This window comes from Populus euphratica, unplaced genomic scaffold, assembly GCF_000495115.2.
Source record: "Populus euphratica unplaced genomic scaffold, PopEup_1.0 scaffold35.1, whole genome shotgun sequence".
Taxonomy (NCBI): domain Eukaryota; kingdom Viridiplantae; phylum Streptophyta; class Magnoliopsida; order Malpighiales; family Salicaceae; genus Populus; species Populus euphratica.
In genome coordinates, this window is record NW_011499860.1 from 86,076 (window position 1) to 100,162 (window position 14,087).

Here is a 14,087-nt window from a genome sequence, read left to right on the forward strand (position 1 = left end):
CGCCCGCTCCAAGGCCTAAATAATTCAAAAGGGAGGGTCAGGGCCCGAATTCAACATGGTTCCCGCCTCCCTCGACCAAATTACTTACACCTCTTCATTAAAATTTAAAGTAAAAGAAAAACTAACGCCATAGCCAAAAATGTGCAGATCTTAATTACATCCAGTTTCCCTCTTTAATATTTCAAAAACAATTACTTGATCTTTCTTTTTTCTTAAGGTCAGTCTATTCCTTTCAACTTCATGTTATTCTCATCAATCTTTCCATATTTTTTTTTAGATTCTTTTCTCATTCTTGCATAATATATATGTCCATATTGAACATCTTGCAAAACAAGGTGTATTCTTTTTTAGTAAGTTCAGCGTTGTTTGCGTAGATCCATGTAGACGAATTGAAACTCATTTCTTGGATTTTGTTTTTTAGGTTTCGTAAGATTAGTGGGTTCGCTGCAAATTTTGTTGTCTTTTAGCTAATCGGTGAAGTGGGTTTTGTCGTTTTAGCGAATTTCTGAAATGGGATTTTATTTTTTGTTATTTGGAAGTTGATTTCGTTTCTGGGTATTTTTCACTTGTTGCTTGTTTTTGTTGGATTAACGATGAGTGGAGATAATTTCACCTCCAAACCGCGTGCCGCTTTGGGAGATGTGACTAATTTTCCAGAAAAAAGGGGGTTTTCATCGATTTCTGATGATTTGGGGCTTAAATCTAGAGGTGGGTATAGTAAAAATGGGGATTCAGTTTTTGCAAAACAAGTTTGTTTAGGAGTTGAAAATCTGGTGAAAAAGAAATGCGGAACCAAAACTGGAGATGCCAGTGGCAATGAGAAAGGTTGCGATTCATTGAATACAAGCAGCAAGACTCGTGCCTCAAAGGAGAATGTAGCTGTTGTGTCTGTTGTCGCAGATAGGCCTAGTGATATGAAGGAAACATCTAATTTGATTGATGGTAGTGTTGATTTAGTTAAGAGCTGCGGTACGGGAACACAAAGTGTTGGGGAAGTTAGTTGTGCATCTAGTGGTTCAATGTATACAAGCTCTGGGCTGTGCGTGAAAGATAGTGATGATGAAGGGAAAGTCACTTCCAATGTTATGCTGATCAATCCAGTAGTTCAAGCGTTAGTTGGTGGTGCTTCTACAAGTGATGACATTGTTTCTGGAGTTGGTAGATTAGCTACTGATAAATGTGGTTCTGTTGAGTGGTCGAGGATGCCCAATTCGCAGGGTTTGAAATCATTTGAGTTGGAAAAGTGCACAACACTCAAGGGTGATGTCTGTGCCAATCTGAATGCAGGTGCTGACATGCTCAAAGCTTGCTCTTGTTCTTTTTGCTTGAAAGGTAATTGAAAGCCCTGCTTTTGTTGTAATTTCTATGGTTGCTATTGATTACGAAAATGTACTGCTGATATATGTATCTAAATAGAGTGTTTTGTTTTGCAATCTTCTATCAGCTGCTTATATTTGGTCGGACCTATATTACCAGGACATCAAAGGTCGACAATCTGGTATGCTTGTTGAGAACAAACCAATTACTGCAAGAACTGCCATTTACATTTCTTAAAAATGCAATGCTTTGATGATGGTGTGGCTTTTCTGGTTGTTGAGTTCTTGTGATTTCCTTTTCCTCTCAGCATTGAAGAAGAGTCAGAAGGAAGCAGGGATCTTGGTTAATAAATATTCCAGGGGAAAGCAGACAGACATTCATACCCAAGTAAACTCCAACAAATCCTTGAACTTAGAATCTGACCTCACTGATCACTGGAGGTCTCTTTTTCGACACATGGAAGACATGTTTGCCAATGAAAGCAGCCAGCTTGTGAGTGTAAATTTTACTGCTTTGTTAGATTACATTTCTCACGATGGAAAATTTGAACCCTTGCCCCTGGTTCGTCATTAGGATTCCCAATTCATATTGCTTGCCCCAAGTCTTTCCTTGAAACCCTCCATATCGTATCTGCCTGATTTTTTATTTATTAGTTGGCGTGGCTCTGCTAGAGTTTCAAATCACTTATTTTGATTACTCTTCTTTTCATGAACTGTGAATTTTGATCTGAATCTCAAATCTTCCTTGCAGCAAACTGGATATGTGACACTAAAAGATTTGAGGGACAACTGCAAGATTGATCTGGAGAGGATCACTGGAATGCCTCCAGACAGACTTTAGGGTACTTCTGATGCATTTGATGATTTTAGGTTGTCTTATCACTATAGTTCTTGTGATTTCAGCATGCAGTACATGTATTGTACCCATGCATTTTCTGCGTAATCTTGGATTGTCTGGAGAAGTTCTCCAATGTTTACTATTGTCATTAAAAATGTATTTTATAGCTGCACCATTTGTACGATCTGTTGTTGCAGTTACTTTCTGCATTAGCAAAAACTAACGTGATAGAGTAAAATTTCTGCTTTTCAGATACCTCTTTTTATGGTGGTTGTCATATTGGTGTGCTCAAGGTCTTTTTCTGGTTTGCTTATTGCTGAGTGGATGGATTTCTTAACAATGCATATGGCTTGAGATTTTTACCCTTTTGTCAGGTTCCAGGTCATACAAAACCTGTTTTTCTTGCACTGTTAGTTCTTATAGTGATTAGCCTTCTTGACTTTTAGGGGACTAAGTCCTTGCACAACAAATGAAAGCCTAAATGAAAATCTTCTTCACCTTTTATTAGATGAGGTTGTGCTTCTATGCGTTTTTGGTGAAATGAAGACGTAGATAATCAAATTTCTCTGTAGTGGAGTGATTTGGCAATATAGTCGTGGATAGCTATATAACCAGTCATTAGACTTTTGTACATCATAGAAATTTTCTGGTATGGTATACTTGTTCATAATCGGTTCAGGAAATTGTGATTGGACTAGTTTTCCCAGGCTTCTTCTATAGTTCTATCAAAGATAATGAGAAGGCTTTTTGTAGAGCAGGAGCATGGGAATTGTAATGAGATTCTTTTTGCAGATATCATGCCTTGAAATAATTTGTTTTAACGTAGGAATTCTTAGTGGTTTGGTTTTAGGTGTGCAGTCAAGCCTGTTCGCTGCTTTTATGGCGGGTTCTGATACTGTTATTACCAAATAACTAGTGCTCGGTTTAATATGTTGGACCTTTTCTTTTCTTTTCATTTTCTTCTCCCTTTTGCAATTTTTTAAACTCGAAATCTCATGGTTGATTTCCTACATAGAAACTCCAATTATTCAAGGTTGGGTCTTGGTATAGCGTGTTGGCTGTACAAGAACTCAGCCGGGGTATCTAGAAGGGCATTTAATCATTTTTTAACCTCTTACTGACGGAGATCATGGTCAGATATCGACATGATTCAGAGAACAAGGAATGTTTTCTTAAGCGAAGTTTTTTTAACGAGTCGGGGCTGGAGTTTTCCTGTTTTCAGAGCTTTGCGTGTCTGCTAAATTTGATTTTTATGTGAACTGATGAGCAATAGTGAACTTGGAGCTGTTGCACCATTGATTGTCATAATACTGGTATTATCACTTAGCATGAGTGAGGTATTATTTCAAGCTCTAAACTAGCTGACCTCAATTGCTTAGTTGTTTTTATTATTTGTAATTGGATAGCTATTGTGGGACAGGAGAACGCTGATTTTCGAGTAGGCTAAACTAGGTTATGGAAACAGGTGCCATGATATTGGGGAAAAAAATATAAAGATGGAATTTTTTGGGTGGGACATCTCTTGCAGATGCTTTCTGCCTGCATGATAGGCGAGAATCTGATTTCTCTTACTATCAATTAGGGTTTCTGCAAGTAATTTTAGTTGATGATTACGAGCAAGAATATTCTTAGGTGCAAATTGTGAATGAGGAGCAAATTTCAAATTTTAATGGTCAGTGATAAATTTTGCATCGGAGCGAGTTTAGACCTTTGAGGCATGCTACTGCTAAACAGTCAAATGTAAAGCCGTATGGCTGCTCAGGGAAGATGGGTTGGAATGAACGTTGCAAAATCAGTTTTACACGGGAGGAACCATCGCGGCGTTGCCTTAGTTTTGTATCAGGAGGCAGTAACCATGTCACGAAAGTCTTGTATTTGTTATAGAAGTCCTACAGTTGGACAGCTTTTTTCTCCATTGTCGGGGGAGGGGTAAGGGCTGTTGTCTAGGATGGCAACTTTATTCTTTTCAACTATTCCATCTTGCTTGTCTCTTTCTGCTCCTATCAGTCCAAGATCGATCCTTTTCATGGCCAGTTTTTCATAGCCTACGGAATTGACCTGGTAGTTGTTCTGAGTTTGATTTCCTTGGGTTGGTTCTAGTCAATTCAAAAGTGTTTTTTTGTGCTGTGGTTTTTTATTCATTTTAAAGATGGTTCTTACCATGTTATTACAGATTCATTTGGTTTTGTGTTTTAACCAAATGATATCATATTTTCCAAACTTTGGTAGGCTGCTGATTTATGGTAAAGTGACTAGTTTTTTTGCTTCTTGTAATGCTCAGCCTTGAGTTGCAATGAAGGCAGTCAAGGTTATGAATTCTATTGATCAACTATGGATGTTGTTTGTCTGTTATTTTATTCTATCCAAATGATGCACACATGCTAGTTCTTGGGTGAAGCCATGCTTCTGTATTCAACACCATGAATTTGTCAGTGAGAAACCACAACTCATCATTTCGATAAGTATTATGCGATGCTGCTTTGACTTTTTTATGAATATTTTAAAATTAGAGGAGCATCATTCCGTTCCTTGTATGAAGATTGGTCAATTACCCATATTTAAGTTCCAATAATTGCAGCTACTTCCTTGGCAGGTGGGGGAGGTGTAGTGCCGGTTCCCAAGGTCAAAAGGTTCTAGGGTTAGTGGACAGATTCCGGCGATAAGATTCTACTACTTGAAAACAACTATGGTGCTACACAGATCAAAACCCTATCATTCAAATCTCCTATGTGCGTCTGGGCGTGCCACGTTTCAGCCAGCTGATTTCTTTACGATTATCTTTGACAATTATTGGTGATGCAATGAGGTTGACATTTGTGAAGGTCAACTGGTTCAATCTGCGACGTGTATGCGGTGGTGGCCTGAAATTGTATTGAGATTGTGACGGAGCATGAAATAAATCACTAACAAAAACTGAGTCGATATACTTTTTTATGAGTTGTGATCGGTGTTTTTTTCAAGTGTGGTGATCCGAGTCGCCATTAGAGGGTCTTGCAATTTTATAGTCGAGCATTAAGGTTTTATAATATTCCATAATCTTGTATCAAATTACTACTTATTTCTAGTATGGTATTGGTTCTCAATCTATGTTGAACAGAGTTGAGTGGAATTACCCTAATTTTGATCTCGATAAAGATAAAAGGGATAGTAAGAATTTTGTGCTTAGTATGAATTATTAAAATAAACCAATGATCATAAATTTTGAAATAATTCTTAAACCTAATGATGAATCCCAAAATAATTATATTAGAATTATAGTACTACTATTATTATTTTGATGGGCGTAGAATTTTTTGTGTGAAATAATCCTAAAATCCAATGATAAGTCTTGGAAAATTTGAGACTAAAATTAAAACTTCGGGTGTAATGGTCTCTTTGATTATATTCTTTTCGGAAGCCAACTTATCCGTACATTTATTTTCTTAAAAAGAATGATAAGGAGTTTAATGTGAATGGAATCTTACTATACATAAGAGAGAGAGAGAGAGAGAGATTTTCTTCTCAATTCTGTGAACAGTATATACAGAAATTAACGAGGTAATAATGAAAAAACAATAAAAAAAAAATTAATATAAAAAATATCAATTTCAATTAACTTTTTAAAAATATTTAAAAACACAATGCAAATTATATTTTTTAAAAAATTATTTTTTATATGTTTTAGATCGTTTTGAAACATTTATCTCAAAAATAATTTTTAAAAAAATAAAAAAAATATCATTTTGATGTATTTTAACATGAAAAATACTTTGATAAGCAACCACAGTCACACTTTCAAATAAACCCATCAAACCGGAAACATCATACATAAAAACATTTTGAGGGTTAAAATTAAACAAAAATATTTTACAAAAATCTATAATAGAAATTGATACATACATAAAATTTATTGAATAAAATAAAAAAATATTATGCAAGGCTATATATATTAAAAATCTTATAAAAAATAAATATTTTTATTTTTTAAAATAAATTTAATCTATATAAAAAATCATAGATAAATCATACTAACTTTTTTAAAAATTAAACACACTAAATGTAATTTAAAAATAATTACAATCTAAAAAAAGCTAAATAAAAAAATCACTTAGAAAATATTTTAATTAAAAAATAATGATTTTTTTTTAAATGAAGCCAGGAAATTATTGGATCCCGTAAGCTAGACCACAGACTTGGCCCATCAAAAAACATCATAAACATGGGCTCTTTTTTTTTTAAGTTGATAGGATGCAAGACAAGTCATCCGCCCCAATCATTTAAAAATAAAAAAAACAATGCATTATCTAGGGATCCCTAAATTTTGGCTGCTGTGGGACTGAAAAAATAAGGTTTCTAATGGTTTCACCAACAAACTCATTGTCAACCCATTTCTTACCCAAAATATCTAGAAAATACATTAGAAACCTTGTCAGATCAAAAAATATCTCAAAACATAAAATCAACCCGAAACTAAAAATCTTTCTGAGTCCAGATTTATTTTTCTAGACACTTTCAATATAAAAAAACACCTAATCTGAGCTCTTCTTATCATATAGAACTATTTAATATAAAAATCAACTATTCTAGTAGCTGAAATCATTGGCAACAATAAATTTCTCTTTATATCGAAATTGAGTGAATTTTTTTTTCTCTAGAAAAAAAACTAAAAAATAAAGAAAATGAAATTTGATATCAAAATTATATTTTTAAAATTTAAACGAAATGATTACTTAATAGCTAAAAAAATAAAAGACTAAAATGAATTTTTTAATTAAATTTCAATTCTGCCAATTGTTTTATCAATGTTTTTCACTTTATTTTTTGTTTTTCAATTTAATACTCTCTCTTAAAAAATATATAATTGGGTGTTAATTTAGATTTAAAAAGTTAAATCAGGCAAATAAAAATTTAATAATAAAATTGAAAATTATAAAAAAAATTATTATTTTAATTTATAATGATTTGTGAAATGTTGGATAGGGTAACAAAAAGAAATCTTTTAGTGTATACAAGCCACCACCCTAACTATTTTAACAGCCATGCACTTGAAAACACACAATGTATTTTTTTTTATATATATGTAGTGCATAATATACAATGTTTCAGCAATGAAAGAGCCCTGCATTGCTTCAAAGCCTCTCAAGCCAGCAATCAGTCATTCATTTCACAATAAACAATGACTAGATTCATTGGTCAACACCAATTACAAAAGAGCTCAGTACACTAATTATTGCGATACAATGAGATCTTTATCTTTTCCATCATACAGTAAAGAATCAATTAATAATTTTCCAAAAGTCATTTTTAATTAAAAATTATTTATAATATCAATACATCAAAATAATCTAAAACTACTAAAAAAAATTTAATTTTTTTTTAAAATACTTTTAAAATAAATAAATAAATAAATTGTCGTTAACGAACATACATAATACAGTACACAGTGATACATACTTTTAAAATAAATAAATAAATAAATGGTCGTTAACAAACATAAATAATACAGTACACACTGATATGACACCCCATCAACAGTAATTCAGTGATTAGATTTAGTTTTCTTTAATTAATGGTATTGCTCCCTCGAACATTGTTTTCCATGTCACCAGTTAATTGTTTGGCTAAGCTAACAAATTGAAATATAATGATTTTGATTCGAGTAAAATAGAAAGATATCATGTCAATAAGTTACATGTTCTTACCTGCTCAGTTATGACCCGATTCAGACCCAGTAACCTGGGTGGAGGTCTTTGATATGGTCAAATTACATTTTAATCCTCAACTTTCAAATGTTATAATCTGGTCCCTAACATAGAAAATATTTATTCAATTAGATCCTTGAACATGCATGTCCATGCAAGAGGATGATGCTATCTGTATATCATGCATGTCCATGCAAGAGGATGATGCTCTCTGTATATTTTTTGAACAACTGACTCCCTTTGTGAAGTTCCATCACAATTGAGCTAAGGAGGTTATTCGAATTATTTCGGTGCAAATTACTTCTTTTCAAGACAAAGCTACATGAGAGGCTGAGTTCATTAAAAATCTACACATGCATGTACCTCAGCGTTTTAAATAAAAGTAAACTGAAACACAAAACGAGGAAACAATTGAAGAGAATAATGAAAGGAAAACCTTTATTTTAACTGTTTTCTTGTATTATTATGATATTTATGGAAATAAAAAAAGACTTGATAAATTAAAGAAAAATGAAAACTATAGAGAAAAATCACAGGGAAGGAATCTAGACACATGATGGGCAAACTTCGAGTGAATCACATGAACAGCCCGCTTTATGTGCCCCTTGGGAGAACCATTCAACATTTTATTTCGGTTAGGGCATGTGTTTTTTAATTGGAAAACGAATATTCAAACAAAACTACACGAAGATGTTTTTTTTTTAATTTTTAATGATTGGGTTATTTTTTTAATTATTCAAGAGAGATAAAATATGTGTTTAATACTATGATGCACAATATATTTTTTTTGTTAGAAAATATATTAAAAAAAATTAATTCAATAAAATCATTAAAAAATATTAAAAAATCAATTTAATACTTTTTAAAATAGATACATTTTTGAAACATTAAAAAGGAACTTTGAAAAGACAAAAAAAAGAAAAAAGAAAGTAGCTTTTGAGAGGTCTGAGAGGTGGGATGTAGAGCGGAGGGTGTAACAAGGCAGGAGTAGCCGTCACCAGATGACACCTTTTCTATCTCAAACGGATCTTCACGTCTTCCCCAACGTGTTCACACTAAATTTTCCTTTCTTTTGTCTCTTCTCGGCAAGGTTCATGCACACCCCCCTCTCCCTTGAAAAAAATGGTAATGTTGTGACCACTTATCAAGAATCCTTGTGTTTTTTTTTTGTCTAGTTTCGATAGTTAGTTTTTTTTTTTAATTAAAAGAACCCACTCTTCAATCCCTTCATCATCAAGTATTTTTATTAAAGAAAGAGAAATTCAGACATATAAACCGTGTACTCAATCTGGTCAAGCATGGAGCCCAGTTCACAGCAAGCTTTAAGAAATAAAAGGAAGGGTTTAGCAGAAAACATCATTATCTGGCTATCCCCAAAGCTTTAACCTTTCTATTGTTAATTAAGATCCTAAGCTAGAAAGGAAGAAAGCATTGAGCTATTTATTTGATGTTGAGCCTTGCTCCATCAAATAAACCATTTGAACTAAAGCAACGCTCTCTTTTTGTACCATTCTAGGCTTCTAGCTGTCAGACTCCGTGTAGCTCACAAATTTGCACAGACAAAAAAAATGCGTAGAAGACACTGTGGTTTCTTGGGACTTTATTGACGAGCCAAGTCATGGAAAGCTTTGCATCTTGCAGCCGTGGAGCCAGATCACTTGTATATTTGACCACTAGAGGTGGATGCAAGACAGGCACGGGAGGGATGGGCACTTTCTGCCTTGCTTGGCTTCTAAGTGATGTCCACGTTGGAAATGACGTGTAACATCGTCAACGTAGGCCCCCATTGTACAAATCGAGGGTCCCACGCAATGAACGAATCATTTGGCTTACATCTTACGCTACCTTAAAGCCAATCTTTTTGGCGCATCACACACATCCCTCTCATTTCTTAACGTTCTTGACTTGAGATGCTAACCATGGTTAGCTTAATATAGTGTCCCAAAACTTAAAAAAATATTTTCATTCTCATATTTCATTCAATGGAGGAAGAAGGTGGATTCTTGCGGAGACCCCTAGTTTTTACTGGAATGTTTACCACGATTCTCTTTTCTAATGAATCAATACACATGCGGTGATAATCTAGTATTTGTAGGCCAAGCCGAAGTGATAAGTTGTGACATATCTAACGCCTACCGAGCTGCCAAACCTGTATTAAATGGGCTCAATTTCTAGATCTAGCGAGCTAGAACATTTATTATTTTTAGATTTAATTAAACACTAAGTCTAAATATATTTAAATATGATAAGCTATTTAACCCATCATTTATTTAAAATTACAATAGATATTCATGTTTATAATATCTAAGCAAAATATAGATGAAAGGGTCTAGATGTATTAGAAATGAGATAGAAATTGAATTAAAATTGAAAAATCATTGAGCATTACTTTATAGAATTGTATCAATGAATAAAAGTTTATGGGTTGGAGATAAAATTACTCAAATAACCTATAATTGCAATAAAATAAAAAATTATTTTCTTGATCTCTTGAAATATTCTATAACATGCAGTAACTATAACCTAGCATGTAATCTTATATGCTTGTACAAGTAATTATTATCTTAATTGGTAATATAGGTTATCGAATACAAATGATCAATGCTTTATTACTAATTAAGATTTCAGTTGTGCAAATAATTATTATCTATAATATATTAATAAAATAGTAACAAAGCATAATAATCAAGGTGATATTTTCTTATGATAAACTCTTAATTACTAAATAAGATCCTGGTTTTAGTATATAAGGTCAAGAATTATATATGTAAACTATGGTTTCTTTAACTATACTTAGATCGTAGGCATGCGTGAGAAACTCAAATTGGCCATTCACAAAACTCTAGAATCCAATTCCATTTCCATCCCCTTATAAATTCCGCGTGGATGCATAGGTCGCCGCAATTGACTATTCTTTGTCCATTTCTCACTTTGAGGTATTTGGAATAATTACAGAAATTATTAAAAAAAACATTATTTAAAAACATATTAAAATAATATTTTAAATTTATTTTTTAATATTATCACATTAAAATAATATAAAATATAATTAAATAATATAAAACATTTTTTTTAAAATAAATAAAATAATAGTTAAATGATATCTTTATCACTTGATTATCACGCCCCGCACCCCCCCAAACACCAAATTACCAAGCTTTAACCATGGTTGGTTTCTATATCTAAAATCAAAGAAATAATCATGCTTAAGTTATTATAATTACTAATGTTTCAAAGCATGGGTAACACAAAAAAATCAACTTTAGCAGGCGCTACCCAATCAAACTAATGTAATTATTAATCTATTGGGTCAAATGTAATTATCATAATCTAACAATGGATTTATAATAATGACCATTCTAAATTAGATACCCCATTTGATGTAATGTGTTGGTTTGGATAAGAATGATGCATTTAACTTTCCACAAAGTTACATCAGAGTTTAATTATGTATTTCTCTTTTCTTCATCATAATCTTCTTCTTTTTTATTGATGTTATTTTTATAATATATATTATTTTATGGGTATTAATTTAATCTATTTAGTAATAAATATTTGATTTGATTTTAGAAAAATAATTATCATCCACACCTCTTTTTTTTAATTTGAGATCATACATGATATAATAATCCCGAGAAAGAAAATTGATTTATACTAAAAGTATTACTAGCATCATGTTATGTGCAGCCAACATATGTATCTATTGCAATTATTAGGAAATTAGTTATTGGTGATTAAATGCCGAAAAAATCAGACAATTCCAATTTTTTACTATTTAAGTATATGATTTGAAAAAAAAAAATCTTTTTTCCCTCATAGAACTAGTTGGCAACTAGATTTGGATTTACACTTCGCTGCTGGACGAGTCAAAATCCAATAACCACATTAAAAAAAATGTGACCATTTGACTAGTGTATCATATCAATTTAATTAATTAAAATATATGATAATAAAAAAATAAAAAAATTAGCAAGACTTGATTGAACTAATGGGCAAAGAGTAAATTCATCGTCATGTTTAAGTGGTGACCCATTTAAATATATATTTACATCACTATTGTTTTAACCTCTAACTTAAATGTGAAATAATAAACCATAAAAAAAATTATAAAATATAAAAATTTATGAAGTGAAATGAAATGATAGTGATATATTGTATTAATCCGAGTTAATTCATAAAATTAATTATCTAGACAATAAACACGATCACAATAAATTAACTAATTAAACAATTTAATTTATTTATTTTCTCTTCCTTATTCTGCTTTCCGTTGAACCTTGATTGAGTATCAATTAACCTCAAGTTATATTAAAAAACGAAGACCAAACTTAAAAAATAAATAAATGTTGAAAAATAAAATAAAAAAAATTTAGTTTTTTTTAAAAAAAAACCAAGTAAACTTGAACAAATTCTCTAAATCTAGGTTAATCTTTTAAACCTATAATCTGTGAAACTTCAAATCTAAGTTCAATCAAGAAGTTCTATTCCTAACCAATATCAAATGATGAAATTATAAAAAAATATATTAATTAAAAAAGTTATGATAACTAAATGAATTGCAATTATAAAAATTAACTTAAAATAAAAAAAATAACAATAAAAAAATAAAAAAAATATAATAGATAAAAATTTAAAAATAATGAAATAGATTTTTTTTTTAATTTTATAAATCATAAAAAATATAATAATTAAAAGAATATGAACTAAATCTAAAAAAAACAAATTAAAAAAGTAAAGTATTAAAATGAAGGCTACACACCTACACTCTCTTACTTTAAAAATCTAGGATGATCATGTTGAAATTAAGGCAGTGTTTGGGGATGCGGTTGAAACTGCGTTCCTAAAAGATTTAAATTTTTTTTATTTTTTATTTTTATTAAAATTTAATATGATTTGTACGTTTTGGATCGTTTTGATGTGCTGATGTTAAAAATAATTTTTAAAAAATAAAAAAAATCATTGACATGCATTTCGGTACAAAAAATTATTTGAAAAGCAACCGCTACCACACTGCTAAACACACTCTAAAGTGAAGAGATAAAAAAATAAAAATGAGATCAACTATTATTAAATTAAAGATAATTTCACTACACGTGTTGCTTTATATAGTGGGCTGCTAAGATGATTTTAACTATATAAAAATTATTAATTATTAATATTTATAAGATATCATATGTGTTACCAGGTAAAATACATGTCACTAAATATGTGTAAAAAATAAAATAGCTTATAAAAATTAGTTTTTTATTTTTTCCTTGTTAAGAGTATTTTTATTATTTTACTATGCTAATTGTAATAAAAAATCTAAATAACATTTCTTTTTTCATTTATTTATTTGAAGCACAGTATTGTTATCTAGCTGTAAAAAAAATATAAAAAAAACCTTATTTTTTTGTTAGGATGACAAAATCATAATTTTATTGTCACTATCCATAATGCATGTGACTTTACAGCTATATTATTTTAGCACTATTCAAATCTAGCTCCCGTTTTAGTTTTTTCTCTTCATAGTAGCTACATATTTTTTTTTTGAAATTCATTTTTTTAATTATTACAATATTTAAATATAATTAATTTACAAATTTAATACATTAACAAGTATTTTAAGTATATTTATATATAAAAAAAAGTTTGATGTGAAAGGATCTAGATAAGTAAGCATATATATATATATATATATATATATATATATAAACCTCTTGGAACTTGATCATTAATAAAACATTAATTTCGCAATATCAAAATGTTCATTTCTGGCCACGATTTTCTTATTTTCGTGTTAGGATCCAAACACATGCGCACAATTCTTTTTATATTATAAATTTGACGTGGCAGAGCAGAGGGTGCTGCAACAATAGTGAGGACACAACCCCCATGAACCTCCACAAAAGCAAGATAACCGATGAGCCCATTATCTTTCAACTAAATTCTTATCAAATCCAAGGCAAACACGTGTAAGGCCAACGCTCATTCATAAGCACCTGCCAATCTCTAAGTTTCAACATTTATCTACGCGTCCTTCATCCATTGGACATTCTACATCGACATGAGGTATTTGGAGGTTGACGACTAACGTTGTGACTTGTGCAATAAAAAAACACAAAAAATAAAGAATCGATAAAAGAGTGGTTAGAATTTAGAAATTTATTAGAAAACCAAAGGTGAAACCATGGGCTGGAGGGCTATATAAGCAGAGATAGGGAGAGGTCATGAAATGCAAAGAGTGTAAACACACTTATATAAGCAGAGATA

General features: G+C 31.0%; 1 protein-coding gene across 2 annotated transcripts; it reads left to right on the forward strand.

The window, feature by feature from the left end:
* Positions 1 to 7: 7 nt before the first annotated feature.
* Positions 8 to 2,409, forward strand: LOC105124446 (DNA-directed RNA polymerase subunit beta). Of its 2 annotated transcripts, none has more exons than XM_011024465.1 (5): positions 8 to 217; positions 422 to 1,332; positions 1,445 to 1,498; positions 1,625 to 1,809; positions 2,068 to 2,409. In XM_011024465.1, exons 2-5 carry the CDS (start codon positions 594 to 596, stop codon positions 2,155 to 2,157), a joined length of 1,068 nt encoding a protein of 355 aa, XP_011022767.1. In that variant the 5' UTR covers positions 8 to 217; positions 422 to 593; the 3' UTR covers positions 2,158 to 2,409. The 2 variants fall into 2 exon arrangements, with proteins under 2 accessions (XP_011022767.1, XP_011022768.1); XM_011024466.1 differs by lacking the exon at positions 8 to 217 and adding an exon at positions 233 to 350.
* Positions 2,410 to 14,087: the final 11,678 nt, after the last annotated feature.

Excerpts from the sequence above, each read along its gene's own strand:
- LOC105124446 (XM_011024465.1), top strand. The coding sequence starts at position 594 with ATGAGTGGAGATAATTTCACCTCCAAACCGCGTGCCGCTTTGGGAGAT. Across the intron at positions 1,333-1,444 it reads TTGTTCTTTTTGCTTGAAAG|CTGCTTATATTTGGTCGGAC; the intron begins GTAATTGAAAGC and ends ATCTTCTATCAG. Across the intron at positions 1,499-1,624 it reads CATCAAAGGTCGACAATCTG|CATTGAAGAAGAGTCAGAAG; the intron begins GTATGCTTGTTG and ends TTTTCCTCTCAG.